Source organism: Plasmodium cynomolgi, chromosome 9 (genome assembly GCF_000321355.1).
Source record: "Plasmodium cynomolgi strain B DNA, chromosome 9, whole genome shotgun sequence".
NCBI classification, from domain to species: domain Eukaryota; phylum Apicomplexa; class Aconoidasida; order Haemosporida; family Plasmodiidae; genus Plasmodium; species Plasmodium cynomolgi.
In genome coordinates, this window is record NC_020402.1 from 585162 (window position 1) to 601647 (window position 16486).

Genomic DNA, 16486 nt, shown 5'->3' on the forward strand with positions numbered 1-16486 from the left:
TCCCCCAGGGCAACCTCCACAGAGGGGAAGAAACCACACAAAAGGGAGCTACAAAACGATGCAGCTGCCATTTTTGATGAAATCATACAACTGTGCAGAAGGAATAAAATATTCGCTTTTAAGAAGCAAAAGAAGAAGTACGCAAGGAGGTGTAACGGGACCCACTTAAAGGGAGAGCGAACCGTTTTTCCGCCAGAGTTATCAGACCATGGTAGCAAAGGGGATTCTTCATTCGTCGCCTCCAACCCGGTGTTGAATCCCCCCACTGGGAGGAACCTTTCGGCCTGTCCCACCATGAGTGACTGTCAAGAAGGCTTTAGAAATCCCCATTTAAGGGCACACCTCCTTGGGAAGGGTGCTAGACCTCATGCCCTCCGCTTGACGAAGAAGAGAAGCTTCAGCGAAAGCTCTCCTATTGTGGCGAGGCTCTCGGATAAGCGCTCGAATTCGAGATCATCCAAGGTATGCAGGGTAGGTGCTCCTCCCCTTGCCTCTACCGCTCCGACTGCTTCTACCGCTCCTACTGCGCATGGTAGACACCATAGGAGTCATGCCTCCTCCGGTGTTGCGTCAAACTGGACTCGCTTCCCAAATCTGATGAACGCAAAAAGGGGGAAAGAAAAAAAAATGATAAAAATGCAAATCCTGAAAGGATTAAACCAAAGGAGTTACGACCCTGGACACCTTGAACGGATGGTCAGTAGCAAATGCTTCCCTCTACCGACAGAAGGATTAAGACATGTATTGAACAGAAACGAAGAGGTTACACTAGTTGGAGGGGACAAGAACACAAAGAAGAAGGAGAAGAAAAAAGAACCAAGTGGTCCACTTAACTGGAGCAAAAAATGGGCATCTGCAAGGAAGATATACTTCTGTTCACTCTATGTGGAGGAGAATTACGAAATGATTGTGCAGATCTACAGAAATGAATATCCCCTTAGCGATTTTTACTTAACTTACATCTACGTGATGGCGTTGCTCAAACTGAGAAGGTATGCCTTCTGTTGGGAGTACCTCTCAAGAGTTAACCGCCTCCGGGTGGCACATCGAGCAGGTGTAGCAGGTGTAGCAGGTGGAGCAGGTGGGGCAATCGGTCCATTGGGCGAAACTGGCGCAACTGGCGCGGGGCTGGTTCACTTCCTGTGGGGCAAGCTATACGAAAAGCTGCTACTGTGTAGACTGAGCGCGGCGGAGTACTCGAAGTTGGTGCTTAACCACGTGGGGAAGTCTACCCCCAGTTTGCACACACGACTAGGAGCACACGAAGTGACAGCTACATCTCACAACGGCATGGCGGACATGCAGCCATTCATTCTTGTCTGCCTGGACAAACTGATAGGAACGGGACAACTGAAAAGGAGAGAGGAAAGCATGACACTCAAGTTCGTACAGGTGAATTACAACTTGGGGAAAGTACTTAACTTTTATTTTTGCAAAGTGAACTCCAATGGGGGGTTCGCGCACAACCCTAGTGACTACACAAACACGAAGAACGAGGTGACGTTCGGCTGTCCCCCCCACAGGAACAGGCATAAGAGCTGCGTGGGCGCGGTAAGGCTGCTGCGCCCGCCTCGCTTTTGCAGCGCGGAAGTTCGCCAGGGGGGGGCCCATGACCTCTTCGCCAGTGAGCGCATCGCGAATGATAGCTTCGCCAATTCCGCTAGCCACAACTGCGTCCCCTTCGCCAATTCCGCTATCCACAACTGCGTCCCCTTCGCAAATGCCCCTATCCACAACTGCGTCCACTGCGTCCACTTCTCCAACGGCTGGAAGGCGACCCCCCCCTGGCCAAGTGAGCACAACGCGCGGATGCGAAACTCAGCTGTGGGGAAGCGGAAGGACAGGGGGTACTACTACCCCCACCAGGCGCCTCCCTGGCGAGATCACCGTCAACATGGGGGGGTCCTCCTCAGTATCCCCCCCCAGCGCATGCACGCGCAAGGGAACACAAACGGAAAGAGGTCCCACCAAGGGGGAGGGGCAAATCAGATGGTTTCTTCTCACCATGGGGTTATTTTCCCCCCAAGGGGACTGCCCCAAATGAGTAGAGACGTAAAGAGGAAGAAGGAGCACCTACATATTAGTTACCTCCTCAGGGGGGGTAACAGCGAGAGTGACGAGGTGTCCAGGGGGAGAGAAGTGAGCACCTTGGGGAGGTACAATCTGCGGAGAGACACTCTTACGGGTGAAAACAAAGTAGAGAACCTGGCGAAGAAGCAGTTCCTGGTGGAGAAGCAGTTCCTCGTGGAGAGGCAACTCCCGGCGGAGAAGCAATTCCTGGCCCAGTTCGACCTTCTCCTTCGAAGTGGACACGCCGTGCCTGAGCACAGGGTGCTACTTCCCCACTACGACGATTTTTTCCATTGTCTCTTTCGCGTGTATTTCCGCTTCTCCTCCAAGTGGGTAATAAACAGAGCTATCATTTGGGAAGGGAACACACCATCAAATAAGGATACATTGAGGACGGCACGGAGGTTAGCAATTCGGTTGAAGCTTATCGATGTTTGTCCTGTGCATGCATTTTCACCAAAAGGGGATAGACCAATTTGTCACGAAGAAAGCATTACTGCAGTTGGAAAGCAGTCTAGGTATTGTGTGGATCATCCGTTGTGGTCTGAAAAATCGATTCGAACAGAAAAAGTAACCCTACAAGATCTTCTACACAGCATCTCGTTCTGTCACAAAAAATTCGATTTTTTGAATGCATACTATTTAAGTGAGTATACCTTACGGAGAGAAAATGCGTTGGGAGAAGAGGACACCATTTTGCTGTTCGTCGAATCGATCACAAGTATGCACAGCGTTGTAAGTACTAGTGAGCAAAAAATCGATCGGCTTCTCCAACTGTACAATGCACGGGTGAATCACATAGCATGGAAAGCCAGACAGTACACCCAAAGTGAGAAACAAAATTATGAGCACACGAAGGACCACCTTGACTACTACCTACATGGTGTTATTGCGCTTCTGAAGGAAAACTACGAACAGGCACTTCTTTATCTTAAAAAGTGCGTAAATGTAAAGAGGAAGTTCTTTCTGGCATATGTGTACATGCTCCACGTACTTTGCTGCTCACCGATGAGGAATGCCTTTAACTTAAGAGAAAAAAAAAAATTTTCCACCATTGTTTGCAGTTAAAACCGTTTAGCTTATCCCCCTACTTAGTGTACTGTTCAAGTGTACTGAGCAAACTGCAGTTAGACTTAAATCAGGAAAGAGAGAAACGAGGGGGTGACAAAAAGAGGAAGAAAAGCTTGCTCATCGAGTCAACAACATTTTTGAGGGATATATTTTCCAAAGCAATGCATCTCGATAATAAAAACGCATTTTTGTACAACGAGTTATTTGTTTTTCATTTTTTACGAAAAGATTTTATTCAATGCCAAATGGTGCTACGCAAAATGTTACTCATAATAGAAGACCTTTCTTCTCCCTGTTGCAGTTCGTTTCCTCTTTCTGTTGTCCTCTACAATTGCAGCGTTTTTTATTTTTTGTGTGAAAACAACCTGAACAAGTCAGCAAAAAAAGTGATTGAAATTTTACAGAATAATCCCTTTGATGTAAAAGCTTTGAATCTTTTAACTTTCCTTTTATTTTTAAAGAGGGATCAGTACTGGACGTGCTTTTTCGATTATTCTATGTACGTGGAGAGGAGTCTCCTTTCGCGAAATGTGGGGAGTCAACGGACATACTTGTGCCATAGTTTTTTCAACCGCCTTCGGGAGACGCGGGACTTGGGGCTGCTCGCCCGGTACTACGGGGCGCTCAGGGGCGTGCGGGCGTCCTTCCCATTCGTGCTCAATTACATCCACGCGAGTTACTCGCCGTAGCGGTGCCATGGCGTAGCTGCGTAGTCGACCAGTTGCGTGACCTATCTGCTCACCACTAACCGCGCGGTTATGATGTCGCCTCTCCCTCTACAAAGGCGCGTCCCCTTTTTTGCAACTTCAACGTTAACCCAGCTGCCAAGCTGCCCCTTGACCCAACTACGCCAACCCTTTTTTCTTTTTAAGTAGCCTGTGTACCCCCCCGTGGGAGCAGACCACCACGGAAGGGTCCCTCCGTTTGGGAATATGATGCATGCTTAGCTTCGCACACGCAGGAGGGAACAAACGTCAAACGGGAAATAGCTAAAATGCAAAAAAAAGAAGTTCATTGGGATGATAACTGCGGTTGTCACCTGCTTGGGCGCGTCCAATCTGATATGATCCCCGTACATGGAGGAGTCCAAACTGCTTATCCCTTCCTCTCAAATGGTACAACTTTACCGTTCACATGAAGGGAAGAGTAAAAAATAAAAACGTGTAAGTACCATCGGATAGGCTGTCATATGAGTGGGGTGACTGTGTCCGTCCTTTTCACCTTACCCTCTCCGCAGTGGTACATACACATTTGGAGTTTTTTTTTTTTTTCCCCCTTCAGCAAGTACATGTTCATGTGCCAAGGTCGCACAAAGTTGACACAAGCGAGCGCAGGGCGCATCCCCAAGAGGATTAACCCGCTTCGCTTAAGTACGCATTTCGAGAGAAGGGTGGCTAAAAAAAAAAGCAGGTCTCCTAAATATTCTGAACAAGCGCAATGTTTTCAATGTTTGCTTAATTTGCAGCGTTTGCAGCTTTGCTTCATTTGTACGTTTCCGCGCGAGGCACGAATGAAGGGCAAATGGCTCCAAGTTCCCCGCCCCTTGCAATGCCGTATGCATATCACACGCATACGCGCGGAGGGGCTCAGCCATTTTTTTGCTGCTCATAAAAAAGTGCATCCGCTCAAGTGAGCATATATATATGGACTACTCCTCTACGTATGCTTTTCTGAAGCACCCCCGCTGGGGAACAAACCAACCCTGCGAAAGCGAGCGAGCGAGTGACCGACCAACCGACCGACTGACAGACGGAGCACTGGCTGACCATTTCGTTGCAGCACTGCCGTTCGCGAAATCGCCAAGCGTTCTTGGCGTCACCCGATTTGTCACTCCGCACCGCCTTATCCGACGCACGAAAGTACAGAGGTATCTCTTCACTCAGCAAAGCCCCGCGCGGGAACCCCATTTTTACATGTGCACCTTAGGTTAAGCAGCTAGCCGAGCGAGAAGAACTACCACGAAATGGAAAAAAATTCACCTCAAATTTTGCCTCCAAATTTGGCTCCAAATTTACCTCAAAATTCGCCTCAAAATTCGCCTCAAAATTCGCCGCAATATTCGCCGCAATATTCGCCGCAAAATTTACCTCAAAATTTACCTCAAAGTTGCCGCAAAAAATAGTGCAACGAATATACGGAAGGAACAAACATCGCATCCTGAAAGCAGCCCCCCGAGAGCTTCTGCTGCATCCGCTGAGAACGAACGCGAAAGCGCGCTTTGCTTTACTCCGAGTTTGCCATTCACCGCTTTCTGTTGACGAGAGGTAGCCACGCAAAGAGTAATCATGTGAAAACATACGAACCATCGTTCGTGCATATACTTGTGCATGTTTGTCCCTCCTTGCCCCTTTTTTTTTTTTTTTTTTGCGAAAAGAACGAAGAACAATTATTTCCCCTCCTCACAGGTCATCCCCCTGTTTGACGCATTTTATAACCTCACAAGTTAGTTAGCTTCCCTTTTTTAGCGTACCATTCCCACCATTTGTGAGCCATTTCGGCCAGATAAACCCTCTCTCTCTCTCTCACTCCCCCACTCCGCCACTTCCTCTTAACTTCCCCAAACATGTTTTGCGCTCTCTTTAAAATGATCATTTTTGTGGTCGGGTACATACTGCCCGTTGGACTTTCCCTTCATGGATGGAAAAATAAAAAATATGAAATGGTAGAGTACTACTTAAAATATGTTTATTTTTTTGTGGTTTTTGAGAATGTTGTGACTCCCTCGGTAGGAGCATTGATTTACAAGATCAGTGGTTTCATATGGTGCCTCCTTCACTTGGCTCTTTACGTGGTTTTAATCACTCCCAAATTTAACTACCTTAATATTATATACGAGAAAGTCAGCAAGGTCAACAGCCAGAACAATGTCACTCTCTACATCAACAACTATGTCGTTAATCCGCTAAACGATCAGGTCAACAAAATTGTGAAGAAGTTGAAGACGCTGTGAAGTGGCTCGCGGGATGAGCGGCGAACAAACGGAGAACAAGCGGCGGACAAGCGGCGGACAAGCGGCGGACAAGCGGCGGACAAGCGGCGGACAAGCGGCGGACAAGCGGCGGACAAGCGGCGGACAAGCGGCGGACAAACGGAGAACAAACGGAGAACAAGCGGAACAGACACGAGGAATGCCCCATTTTTACCTGCACATGTTCATACAATTCCCAGGGGATTTTTTTTTTTTTTTTTTTGGCGTATGCATATGTATGTACACCACTTTTCACGTTGCCCCCCTTTTTTGATGATCACACAAAAATGCGCAAAAAGGTGAAATGACGCTAAGGGGTTGTACCAAGTTGACGTAAAGAAGGACAGTTAACTGCGTCGCGGCGTTGTTGCGTAGCCGTCTCGAGTAGCCATTTCGAGTAGCCATCTCGAGTAGTCATTTCGAGTAGCCATCTCGAGTAGTCATTTCGAGTAGCCATTTTGTGTGACCCTTTTTGCGTGACCTCTTGCGTGACCCCTTTGCGCGCTCATCAGAATTACTCCCCTTTTATTTTTAACCCTGTGTGTGCGCGCATGTTGGCATTTCCCCCCTGCACGAGTATACTCACCCAGGGGAGAAATTACCACTTTTTTTTTTTTTCTTTTTTTTCTCACTTTCTTAACCACATTAAAGCATTAATTAATGTCGCACAAAGGTACGGACCCTGTGTCCGCGTAGTTCCTGGGTCGTAACGTCCCACACAGGTTGCACGACGAAATGGTTACGAAGCGCGTAGCAGTTAGGAAGAGGGTGGAAATGGGCCAAACTCGGCGAATAAAAAAAGAGACAGTTGGGAAACACAGACTCACCTCTACATTTGTCACCACGTGGCGATCAGTTAAGTTATTCTGAGGGGCACAACTGTGGTCAGGTCATGTGTGATTTCCCCATTAGGGACGCGTCACTTTCTTCCCCGTCCAGCTGACTCCTTCAAAGGTAGTAGCGTAAATATTCGCCCGTCCGCTTATAAAAAAAAAAGAATAAAGAAATGGAGATTCCAAAAGGGGATACGCGGCATGGGCAGGACGGCAGGGCGGCAGGACGGCAGGGCGGCAGGACGGCAGGGCGGCAGGACGGGCGGCGTTCGTTCTGATTGGCTGCGCGGATAGGCGATGTGTCGCTGCTGCAGCGGCTGGCGGTGGAAGGTTGCCGGGAAGCGTCGCCTTCAAAGGTATGCGCGCGTGCATACGTTCATTCTGGAGGTAATGGGAGGGCCTGCCCACCCAGGGGAAACATAAAAAGGAGTTACCACGAGTTGGAAGAAGTTACCACGAATCAGCACAAATTAACACGAGTTGGCAGAAGTTGGAAATGCCCCGTTATGCCCCCCCGCGCGTCGCGCAGAGCAGTGTTGACTCTGTTGGGGAGTGGGGGGCCAATTTTACGCGCCTTTGGCCTGCCCCAAATTAATGCACTTGTGCATGCAAAATGGTGCAAAATTGTTTTTCTGCCCGTTTTGTCACTTCGTCAATTTCAGTTTTGCCAGATTTGCCAGGTTTGCCGCTTCACTCTTCGCCGCGTCTTTCGTCTTTCGTCTTTCCCTTTGGGCAGTCGCTGCCAGCAGAGTGGGGAATTATTTCGCCGCTCTGGTACGCCCCCCTCCCCCCTCTGGCCATGCGCACAAAGAGTTGCCTCCACCATCGAGCAGACACCGAACAGACACACCAACGAGCAGACACACCAACAGCGCACACACCGAACAGACACACCAACAGATGACACTCAGCGCGCCTTCCTTCGAATAAATCGTTCGGTAACCTACCCCCAGAGGGGGAGATCCACTTTAAGAAAACATTCGTTCATACTAGCTATAACTTAACTGTGTGGTTTTTTTTTTTTTTCTTGTCCTATCGAGCGGAGATGTGTGCACCAAACAGTGTAGCACGGGCAGACACGGTTGTGAAGACATATAATGGGTAATGAGATGCCACACATTCAACAAACAATATTTCAAGGATGCCTACTCATAACTGTACATTTTTTCCCTCCATGGTTTGCTATTTTTTCTGCCCATGTTGGAAATCACAGCCATTTTGACCCTCCCTCTTCACATACACCTCCTTTTTCAGCAATTTCCCCCTGAAGTGACTCCCCTTGCCAAAGTTGAAGAGCTGGATACATATACCCCTCTGCATATATACTTTTTTTTTAATTTCGCAACTTGTGCGATTGGTTAGTCACTAAACAGAAGTTGTCACCTCGGTATGAGCACCTTCACATGTACATCATTCGTTGAGTCTCAAACTTGGAAGAGTCCTGAGAGTCCCCTCTCCCCTTTTTTTTAGAAAGCAGCCCAGGAATGCTGACAGATATACAACCTTCAACAGAGAGAAAAACTGACAGGGGGAGGAGGGTTATTATCAAAGCTGATGCCACTTCCACCATGAATAATAACACTGTAGAAGTTGTTGTTTCCCATTTGAGGCACAGAGACAATTCGAACAAAATAAAACATGACGCGCATGTAGAGTCCATGGAAGGAAGTGCCAACATCAGTTTGGATGATGATTATGATGAAGGATATGCTAGTGATGACCTCCTTGGAGAACTCCGCAAGACGGGGGATATTATCCCTCCGAGGGGACAAAAAGGAGGGAAAAAAAGGATGTTCAAAATAAAGAAAAAAAAATCACTGACACCATTGCATAATGATGATTTTGCTCAAGGGGGGGAGGCGAAGATTTCGGACGTGGCTATGGAATCATTTGCAATATCGAGAAAGCAAAGGCACTCGCCACTGCTGGGCAAGAGGGTCGTGGAGAGCTCCAACATCGAGTTGACCAGCACGTTGAACAACAAACTGAACCCTACCCTGTCCCTGGTCGCCTCCAGAGCCGTGGACGGACTGCTCGGTGGCGTCCATAAACACATGCAAGGGCCATTTTCTCTAGACCTCGATGGTACGAATAACTCTCCACTAGCCACTCCAATTGTCACCCCCAATTTGTACTCAAATATTAACAACCCATTCAATATGAATAATGGTATCCCCCCCTCGGGTGCCCCTCCCCCCACTGCACCTGCCCCGGTGGCCCTCCCCACTCAGGGGGCACAAGTACCCCTTCCCAATGCACAGCCCCAACCTCCCAGTGTAGCCACAGCAACAGCCGCGCCAGCGGCTACACCCCCAGTAGCTTCTGCAACTACCCCCCCAGCCGCTGCCAGCACAGGAGCACCCCCCACACCAGGGATCCAACTCGCTACAAACGCAATAGCGTACCCACAAATGAGTCTACAAAATGTTATGTCAGCAAATCAGATGGCCCAAAACCCAGCATTCAACATACACCCCACTGCCACGAATTTAAGAGATGACCCAGGGAATGTAAACTACAACGAGGTCGTCACGATAACGATTGGAATTGTTATTTGTCTGTTTCTTTTCTGTTTCGTCTTTGGCTGCATCGTGAAAATGTGCAAGCCGAAGAAGAGACGCCGTTGACGGGGAGCGCGCAGCAAGTTAGCAGCTTTTAAATCAAAGGAGCGGGTCCCGTGCGCACGACCCTTTTCCACTCCAACTTGCTCAGCAACTCGCCCGCCAACTTCACCTGGATTAATTCATTTTTGTACTTCCATGGGGGGTGCTACCACCCCGATGTGATGTTGCTCCGCCTCTCCATCGCTGCTTCGATGCTTCTCAGCTTCTCTCCTCTCCATCGCTGCTCCTCTGCTTCTCTCCTGAACTTCCTTTTTTTTTTTCCTCCCCCACTGTGGACTTCCCATCACTGCACGATTATCGAGTAGTATGTCTTTTTTCCCAGTCCCAAAATGGCATAATAATTTCCGTCCTTGGCTCTTACAAAGGAAGAAGGCAAACTTAAATGGTACTTAGCATCATCTATTAGTTGTTTATTGAGATAGATGCACCGTTGGGCCAACTTCTCCTTTGCTTCTTTATTAGTTGATGCCACATCGAATTTGCGTAAAATGTGGACTATGCTAATTTCATTTTTGTGTAAGTCATTCCTGTTAATTAGGATAAAGGGGAAGACCTTAAGTTGGTCGACCCGGTCAATCACTGCAACCTCGTCCTCCTTTAGAAGTCTACTTAGTGAGTGAATTATACGAACAGTTTCTTCTCCATAAATAAATGAAGTGACAGAGTCAGCCAGTTTTTCCTTCGCTCGGTTGATCTGAGCATCAACAGAGTTATCCTCTCCCTCTGAAATAATTTCACCTGAAGAATGCCTACTTGGGACTTCCAAATCTGTTAGCATGCAAATGTAAGTGTCCACCTGCTGGTCATCGATGTTTCGTAAAAAGTTCCAAAAAAGAAAGGGGGGGGTATACTCTTTATCAATCCAAATGGGTAGTCTCTTACTCTGCTCAAATAGCGATTTGCTATACTTGATGTTATTCTTATGAAGCAACAAATTTGTTGTCAATCCATACAGCTGCGTATTGCACATGTGCTGACATAGTTCGATGCCCGATTGTATGTTTCCCCATTGATCCGACCCTCCTATTTGTATACAGCATCTGTACTTTTTGTATAAGTGCACAAAATCGTATGACTGCAAAATTAGGTAATTCAGATCTTTGAGCGTTAAATTACTCTCTTTCAATTTGGCCTTGAAGCATTCTTTTTTTAAAATTTTGTGGAGAGGGAAATGCTGTCCGTGGATTAGGAAGTCGGTTATGTCCATTTGGTTGTACCACTCTCTGTTGTTCACTATGGTGAGGGACCCTTTGTCTGGCGAGTGGGTTGAAAATTCCTCCAGGGGGGAAGTGTTAATCATTGGATCTCCCTCGGGGGAGGTGTTAATCATTGGCTCTTCCCCCCGCAGAAGCAACCTCATAATGATCCCCCTTATGCTCTCCTCATTCTCGCAGATCTCCTCGTGGAAAGGCCTCCTCCGTTCTGCCTGCTGAAAGGAGGGGTCCCCAATCTTCGTTGTGCTCCCACCCAGTAGCACCACCACGTCCGTCTTATAGTTGCGCAAAATGTTCAGTGTGATTAACTGCACAAGGTTCCCCAAATGAAGGTACCTGCAGTTTAAGTCAATTCCGAGGTAGACTGCTTTCCTTTTTTCTCTCTTCGGTTCCGTCTCATTATGATACAATATATCATCAACACCTTTTACGTCACTCACGTAGTGGATTAACTTTCGTTCGAACAACTTCTTCAATGCTTTGGATTTTATTTCGTGCTTCTCCGTTGGACTCTCCCCTAAGGGAGGCTTGCTTGAGCTCAGGCTCTGATGTGGTTGGAACTTATAGCACTCAGTTTGCACTGCATGGGTGAGGAGAAGCACCAAGTAGAAGGACGACCCCACCATCGTCCGCCTCTCCCATTTTACGTAGCGCAGAGGAGGTGTCCAAAGGGGGAAGTTCCCGATGGGTGGGGGGGTTCTCCTATGAGGTGTCAATTTGGTGGACCCAACTTACCCTCTCCCCTTCGCCGCTTATCCCCTGGTTCCTTTCGCATGGCTGCAGGCATGGGGTCAACAACTCCATTAGAGAGTCAACACTTTAGGACGCCCAAAACAAATGAAAAAAAATAAGAGAGGAGGAGGGGGGGAAAATCAAAATTTGATACATGAACGATTGCTCAAATCCGTTGTGCCTTTTTTATTCTTTCCCCCCCTCCCCGGGTCAACTCGCGCGACTTCGCCAACTTCCGGTTGGTCAATCGAGCTAACGCACATTATTGGCCATTCCACGCAGCGACATGTGACTGTGTGAATTTTTTTTTTTTTTTTTTTTTTTTTTTCTTTCCTTTTTTAAATGCCTATCCTTTTTGCGCACCTGTAATGTATGCCCACAATATGAGAGGAAACCTACCTGCGCCTCAGTGGCCTACATGGAGAAAACAGCTAAACAGATCGTTGGCCCCGCTGCTTCCTCCCCCTTCCACCCATCCACCCTTCCATCCTTCAACACCCAAAGGGATGGCTTCCAAAATGGGCAGACCTAACTCCCCCCAATAATGTTCTCCCTAAGTAGGAAGCTACGGCTGTCGTTCGAAATCCCCTTCAGCCAAATTCAGAAAGTCACAGCGCGGTCGTCGGGCCCCGGGGGACAGAGCGTCAACAAGGTTAGCCAGCAGCCATCCAACGAGACGCATCGTTAATCCATGCTCGCAAGAAAATACGTCTCACGTGACGCACCGTCAATCCATGCTCGCAAGAAAATACGTCTCACGTGACGCACCGTCAATCCATGCTCGCAAGAAAAAGAACCCCCTCCCCCCCGTAGACTTCCTTTTTTGTCGCCACGTTCTTCTACTTTTTTCTACCCCCCCTCCGAACGGCAGGCAGAAACCAAAGTGCAGCTTCGCTTCAACGTGGACGAGGCCAAGTGGATCCCCCCTGCGGTTAAGGACAATTTAAAGTAAAGCAAAAAAGTGAGGCGTTTAAAAATTGTTCAAATGGGATGAAGTGACGTCTACGTATTGTTGCCTCCCCCCCCCAACACATGCCACTTATCCCTCGTTCGATTCACTCCAGGAAGGTGCACAAGAACAGGCTGAACAAGAACAACGAGCTCATCATCGAGTGCGAAGGTAGGCGCTGCGCAAAGGGGGAAAGCTGTAACGCTGTAACGCTGTAAAGCGGTAAAACGGCAAAGCGGCAGCAACCCCTGCGGAGGCCTTTTTCATCTCACTTTCCCCTTGACCCATTTTTTTCGTTCTTTTTTACGTCCCCGGTAATCATCCCCTTGCGCACGCAGAGACGCCCTCGCAGATATCCAACTACAAAATCTGTGCCGACAAATTAAGGGCCCTCCTGGAGGAAGCCGAGGTAGGCGTCCCTTCCCCCCCTATCCTTCATTAGTGAACATTCCTTGTGAACTTTTGATCCACCCATGTATATTGCCCCGCTTTACACGCATTACTCTCAGAATTACAAGGAGAAAACCAAACATACGTCGGTCAAGGATTTTATACATTTGATAAAGACAGATGAGCAGGTAGGGTTGTGGTCCTCCTTCCTTCTTTGGGTTGTTAGCCCATTCAGTGTGGCGCTTTTTTGTGCTCCCTTTTTGTGTAGCCATTTTTTTTGGGGGGGACTTCCATTTCCCCCTTTTTTTTTTCTACACCAAGTGGAGGTAGAGTGTCAGTGTACGTCCCCCACACACCGCACGTCGTACTCAGACGTGTGCACCACACCTACGTGTTCACTACACCTACGTGCGCGTTCCACATGGGAACCCTTCCCCCACGCGAACTCCACTGCACAGATCAAACGGTATAAGGATGCCCTAATCGACCACAAGAAAAAACGAAAGGAAAGAAAGTTTAACAAAAGGGATTACGATTGACCGGATTTAGGCAGTTTTAAAAAGGCCTCATGAATTTTTTGTATCATCGCATGGGAGTACTTGCAGTGGACTAGGAGAAGTTCCAAAAATGGTCACTTCAGAAGGGGTCAGGTCAAACACTTAGATCGGCGAGCAGGTCAGCCAAGCGGACAACCGAATTGGGCACCACTCAAGAATAGTCCAACAGCAGTCTCTGCAGAGATGAACACACCCGTCTGCTGGTGTACGTACACTTATCTGCGTACCTTCGCAAAAATAAAATTTTTTTCCTTTTTTTTTCCTTTTCCATTTCTTTCTTTTTTCTTATTTTTCCTTTTATTTCCTTTCTTTTTCCTTTTATTTCCTTTCTTTTTTCTTTTTCTTTCCCTTTTCCAACCCTGTGGGTATTTCCCGCTGGGTGGCCCCAACTGGGCAAACTTACAAATCCACATGAACCGCCTAAATAATTTTTTAAAAATTATTAAAAAGGGGAATTTAAAATTTGGGCATTTTTTAAAATATACAAGTGCACACATTCATATGGGCATTGAAAAAAGGGGGGCAAGAAAAACTGCATAAGACGACTGAGGAGGGTGAGCACATGCATGGAGTAGCTACCTGCGCAAGCACGTGGCGTATTTGTCTGCTTAGATACATGGCGTGTTTGTCTGCATAAGCACGTGGCGTATTTGTCTGCATAAGCATGTGGTGTATTTGTCTGCGTAAGCATGTGGCGTATTTATCTGTGTAGATACATGGCGTATTCATCTGCGTAGACACGTGGCGTGTCCATCTGCGCAAGTATATGCGAACAGATATACATGCTTGTGTGCGATCACGCGGGCATATGCACGCGCTCTTTCGCACACGGGGAAGGTATGTTACACATACTCATAGGCGCACGTCTGACTGGGAATGACCAAAGTTGTCCTGACATCCTGTGTTAAAAAATTAGTTGTTCACGTTCTTCTGCCTTTTCTTCGCCATAAAGGAAGCTCGAATAAACATATGTGTGTGTTAACATGCATGCGTGTGTTGGGTGTGTACTTCTGAGTGTGTATTATCGTGTGTGTGTTGGGTGGGTACTTCTGAGTGTGTACTTCTGAGTGTGTACTTGCGTGTGTGTACTTCTGAGTGTGTGCGGGGGGAGGCCCCTACCTTTGCGCTGCTTTCCCTTCCGAGTGAGAAGGTAGTGGAGACGGCCAACTGGGGCTGCACGTCCTCTGCATGGTGCTTACGTACACTTATATTTTCCCGCGTATTCGCACCTCCTCCCTACTGGTCTCTTTTCTTCAAAACCTTTATCACACTTCTCACACGTCTCATGCTTCTCACACTTCTCATGCTTCTCACACTTCTCATACTTCCTAACGCACAACAGTGCCATGCCTTAATTCTCGATGTCCTCCTCGTCGATGGCCACCGCCGCCGCTTGCTCCAACTCCTTCTCGGCCTCACGGACGATATTTAAATCAATCTGAAATTCCGGAGCCTTGGCATGTTCTCCTACAAACACAAGGTTAGGCTGGTTAGACAGCCTTCTAGCTAGCCATAAAAATGGTTTTTCAAAATTGTAGTTGGATCTGGCAGATAAGTCATAATATTGCAAATTTCTTTTTCTGTGAAATTGTATTTGCCTAGACTTCACCTGTCTGTCTTTCACGTCTACCTTATTTCCGACTAACACCATAGGGATGGTTTCACAAACTCGAGTTATATCTCTGTACCAATTAGGGACGTTCTTGTAAGTGATACGGGATGATACATCAAACATAATAATAGCACAGTCACTCTTTATGTAGTAGCCATCTCTCAATCCTCCGAATTTTTCCTGACCGGCTGTATCCCACACGTTAAATTGGGTCTTCCCAAAGTTGGTTTGAAATTTCAGTGGGTGCACTTCGACACCGAGGGTTGCTGCGGTGGGTTAGCGGTGAATGGGCGGTGGGTTAGCAGTGAATGGGCGGTGAATCAGCAGCGAATCAGCAGCGAATCAACATCGCGTCAGCAGTGCGCTTGCGGTAAGCAATCGGTAGAGTAAAGCTTGCCACCCCCAACGCAAGAAGCACTGACAAACACCCACATGTAGAGAGTGACTCAAACACCCACATGCGGAGAGTGACGCAAACACCCCCCCTCGAGGGGAAGCTCCTTCACTCCAATTCACTTACGAATATATTTCTTCTCAAATTCTCCCGTAAGGTGTCTCTTCACAAATGTAGTCTTTCCTACACCACCATCCCCAACTAAAATGAGTTTATATTGTGGTATGAATTCTTGCGAGTCCATTTTTGGGTTTATGTCTGTCGAGGGGGGTCAGAAGGTACGTACGGGAGTGTGTGCGTAAAGGAGAAGGTGGGAATGGAAGAAGGCGGGAGATGGCGCGGGGACGGGAGAAGGTTAGGCAAGTCACGCCCCTCCCTGTTTGTGATAAGGAGAACTGTTCCCCTATGTGTGCACCACAGTCATGCAAAAAAAAAAAAAAAAAAAAACATCCCATTTAAGCACATCACACAGGGAAGCGTGCCAGGGGGGACAAGCAATCACAACTACGTCCGCCCTTTACATATGGTGAGACGATATGGAAGAGCTTCTTCCCCCACCAGAAAAAAATACACATGCAACTGCGTGCAAAATGAGAGAATGATCATTTGTGCAGCGCAACTGCAGACAATTGCATGCACATGTGTAGGAACACGCAGTGACACGCGCATTATGGATACCCGTGCACTCTTTCCTCCCTCGCTTTATGCTCCCAACTGAACGCCACGCAACTGGGCGAGCTGGCAAACGTGTGCACTTTGTATTCTTCCCACACGGGATGGTACTCACTGCGCCAAGCCCCGATTGGTCAATAATTCTCCCTGCCTCCGTTTCCTTTTACGTCACGCATGGGGACGGAACAACCAATGCAGGGGCTAAGCACCTCGGGGGGGGAAGAAAAGGAAGGAGCACAAAACCAACAGAAGGGGTAGCACACTGAGCAAGGCAAACAGGATGCACGCCACAACAGCGGAAAAACGGAGTGACGAAGCTGTGCGGACTAAACAACTGCGCAGAGTGAACGGATCATATGTAGGCAACACAACAAACAAGGAGGTGAACGAGGCTGATGAC

The 16486-nt window shown here is 47.9% G+C and overlaps 6 protein-coding genes across 6 annotated transcripts; 4 read left to right on the forward strand and 2 right to left on the reverse strand.

The window, feature by feature from the left end:
- Nucleotides 1–627: 627 nt before the first annotated feature.
- On the forward strand, nt 628–3830 carry PCYB_092330 (hypothetical protein; the record flags this gene model as incomplete). Its single annotated transcript, XM_004222346.1, has 3 exons — nt 628–1437; nt 2401–3133; nt 3166–3830. 3 exons carry the CDS (start codon nt 628–630, stop codon nt 3828–3830), a joined length of 2208 nt encoding a protein of 735 aa, XP_004222394.1.
- Nucleotides 3831–5704: 1874 nt separating this feature from the next.
- PCYB_092340 (hypothetical protein) lies at nt 5705–6085 on the forward strand (the record flags this gene model as incomplete). The annotated part of the gene is made up of 1 exon (XM_004222347.1): nt 5705–6085. A coding segment is annotated over one exon (381 nt), but the record flags the coding sequence as incomplete, so codon positions are not given.
- A 2425-nt stretch (nt 6086–8510) lies between these two features.
- On the forward strand, nt 8511–9569 carry PCYB_092350 (hypothetical protein; the record flags this gene model as incomplete). Its single annotated transcript, XM_004222348.1, has 2 exons — nt 8511–9027; nt 9283–9569. The coding sequence occupies 2 exons, from the start codon at nt 8511–8513 to the stop codon at nt 9567–9569; spliced, it is 804 nt and encodes a 267-aa protein (XP_004222396.1).
- A 282-nt stretch (nt 9570–9851) lies between these two features.
- Nucleotides 9852–11360, reverse strand: PCYB_092360 (tyrosine-tRNA ligase; the record flags this gene model as incomplete). Its single annotated transcript, XM_004222349.1, has 1 exon — nt 9852–11360. A coding segment is annotated over one exon (1506 nt), but the record flags the coding sequence as incomplete, so codon positions are not given.
- Nucleotides 11361–12022: 662 nt separating this feature from the next.
- PCYB_092370 (immature colon carcinoma transcript 1) lies at nt 12023–13445 on the forward strand. Its single transcript, XM_004222350.1, has 6 exons — nt 12023–12164; nt 12384–12460; nt 12577–12632; nt 12800–12870; nt 12971–13039; nt 13310–13445. The coding sequence occupies exons 1-6, from the start codon at nt 12057–12059 to the stop codon at nt 13388–13390; spliced, it is 462 nt and encodes a 153-aa protein (XP_004222398.1). The 5' UTR covers nt 12023–12056; the 3' UTR covers nt 13391–13445.
- A 1314-nt stretch (nt 13446–14759) lies between these two features.
- On the reverse strand, nt 14760–15658 carry PCYB_092380 (GTP-binding nuclear protein Ran; the record flags this gene model as incomplete). The annotated part of the gene is made up of 2 exons (XM_004222351.1): nt 14760–15286; nt 15541–15658. The coding sequence occupies 2 exons, from the start codon at nt 15656–15658 to the stop codon at nt 14760–14762; spliced, it is 645 nt and encodes a 214-aa protein (XP_004222399.1).
- Between the last annotated feature and the right edge of the window lie 828 nt (nt 15659–16486).

Coding starts and splice junctions, on each gene's coding strand:
- PCYB_092370 (XM_004222350.1), top strand. CDS start 12,057: ATGTTCTCCCTAAGTAGGAAGCTACGGCTGTCGTTCGAAATCCCCTTC. Junction 12,871..12,970: donor CCCTCCTGGAGGAAGCCGAG/GTAGGCGTCCCT, acceptor CATTACTCTCAG/AATTACAAGGAGAAAACCAA. Junction 13,040..13,309: donor TGATAAAGACAGATGAGCAG/GTAGGGTTGTGG, acceptor TCCACTGCACAG/ATCAAACGGTATAAGGATGC.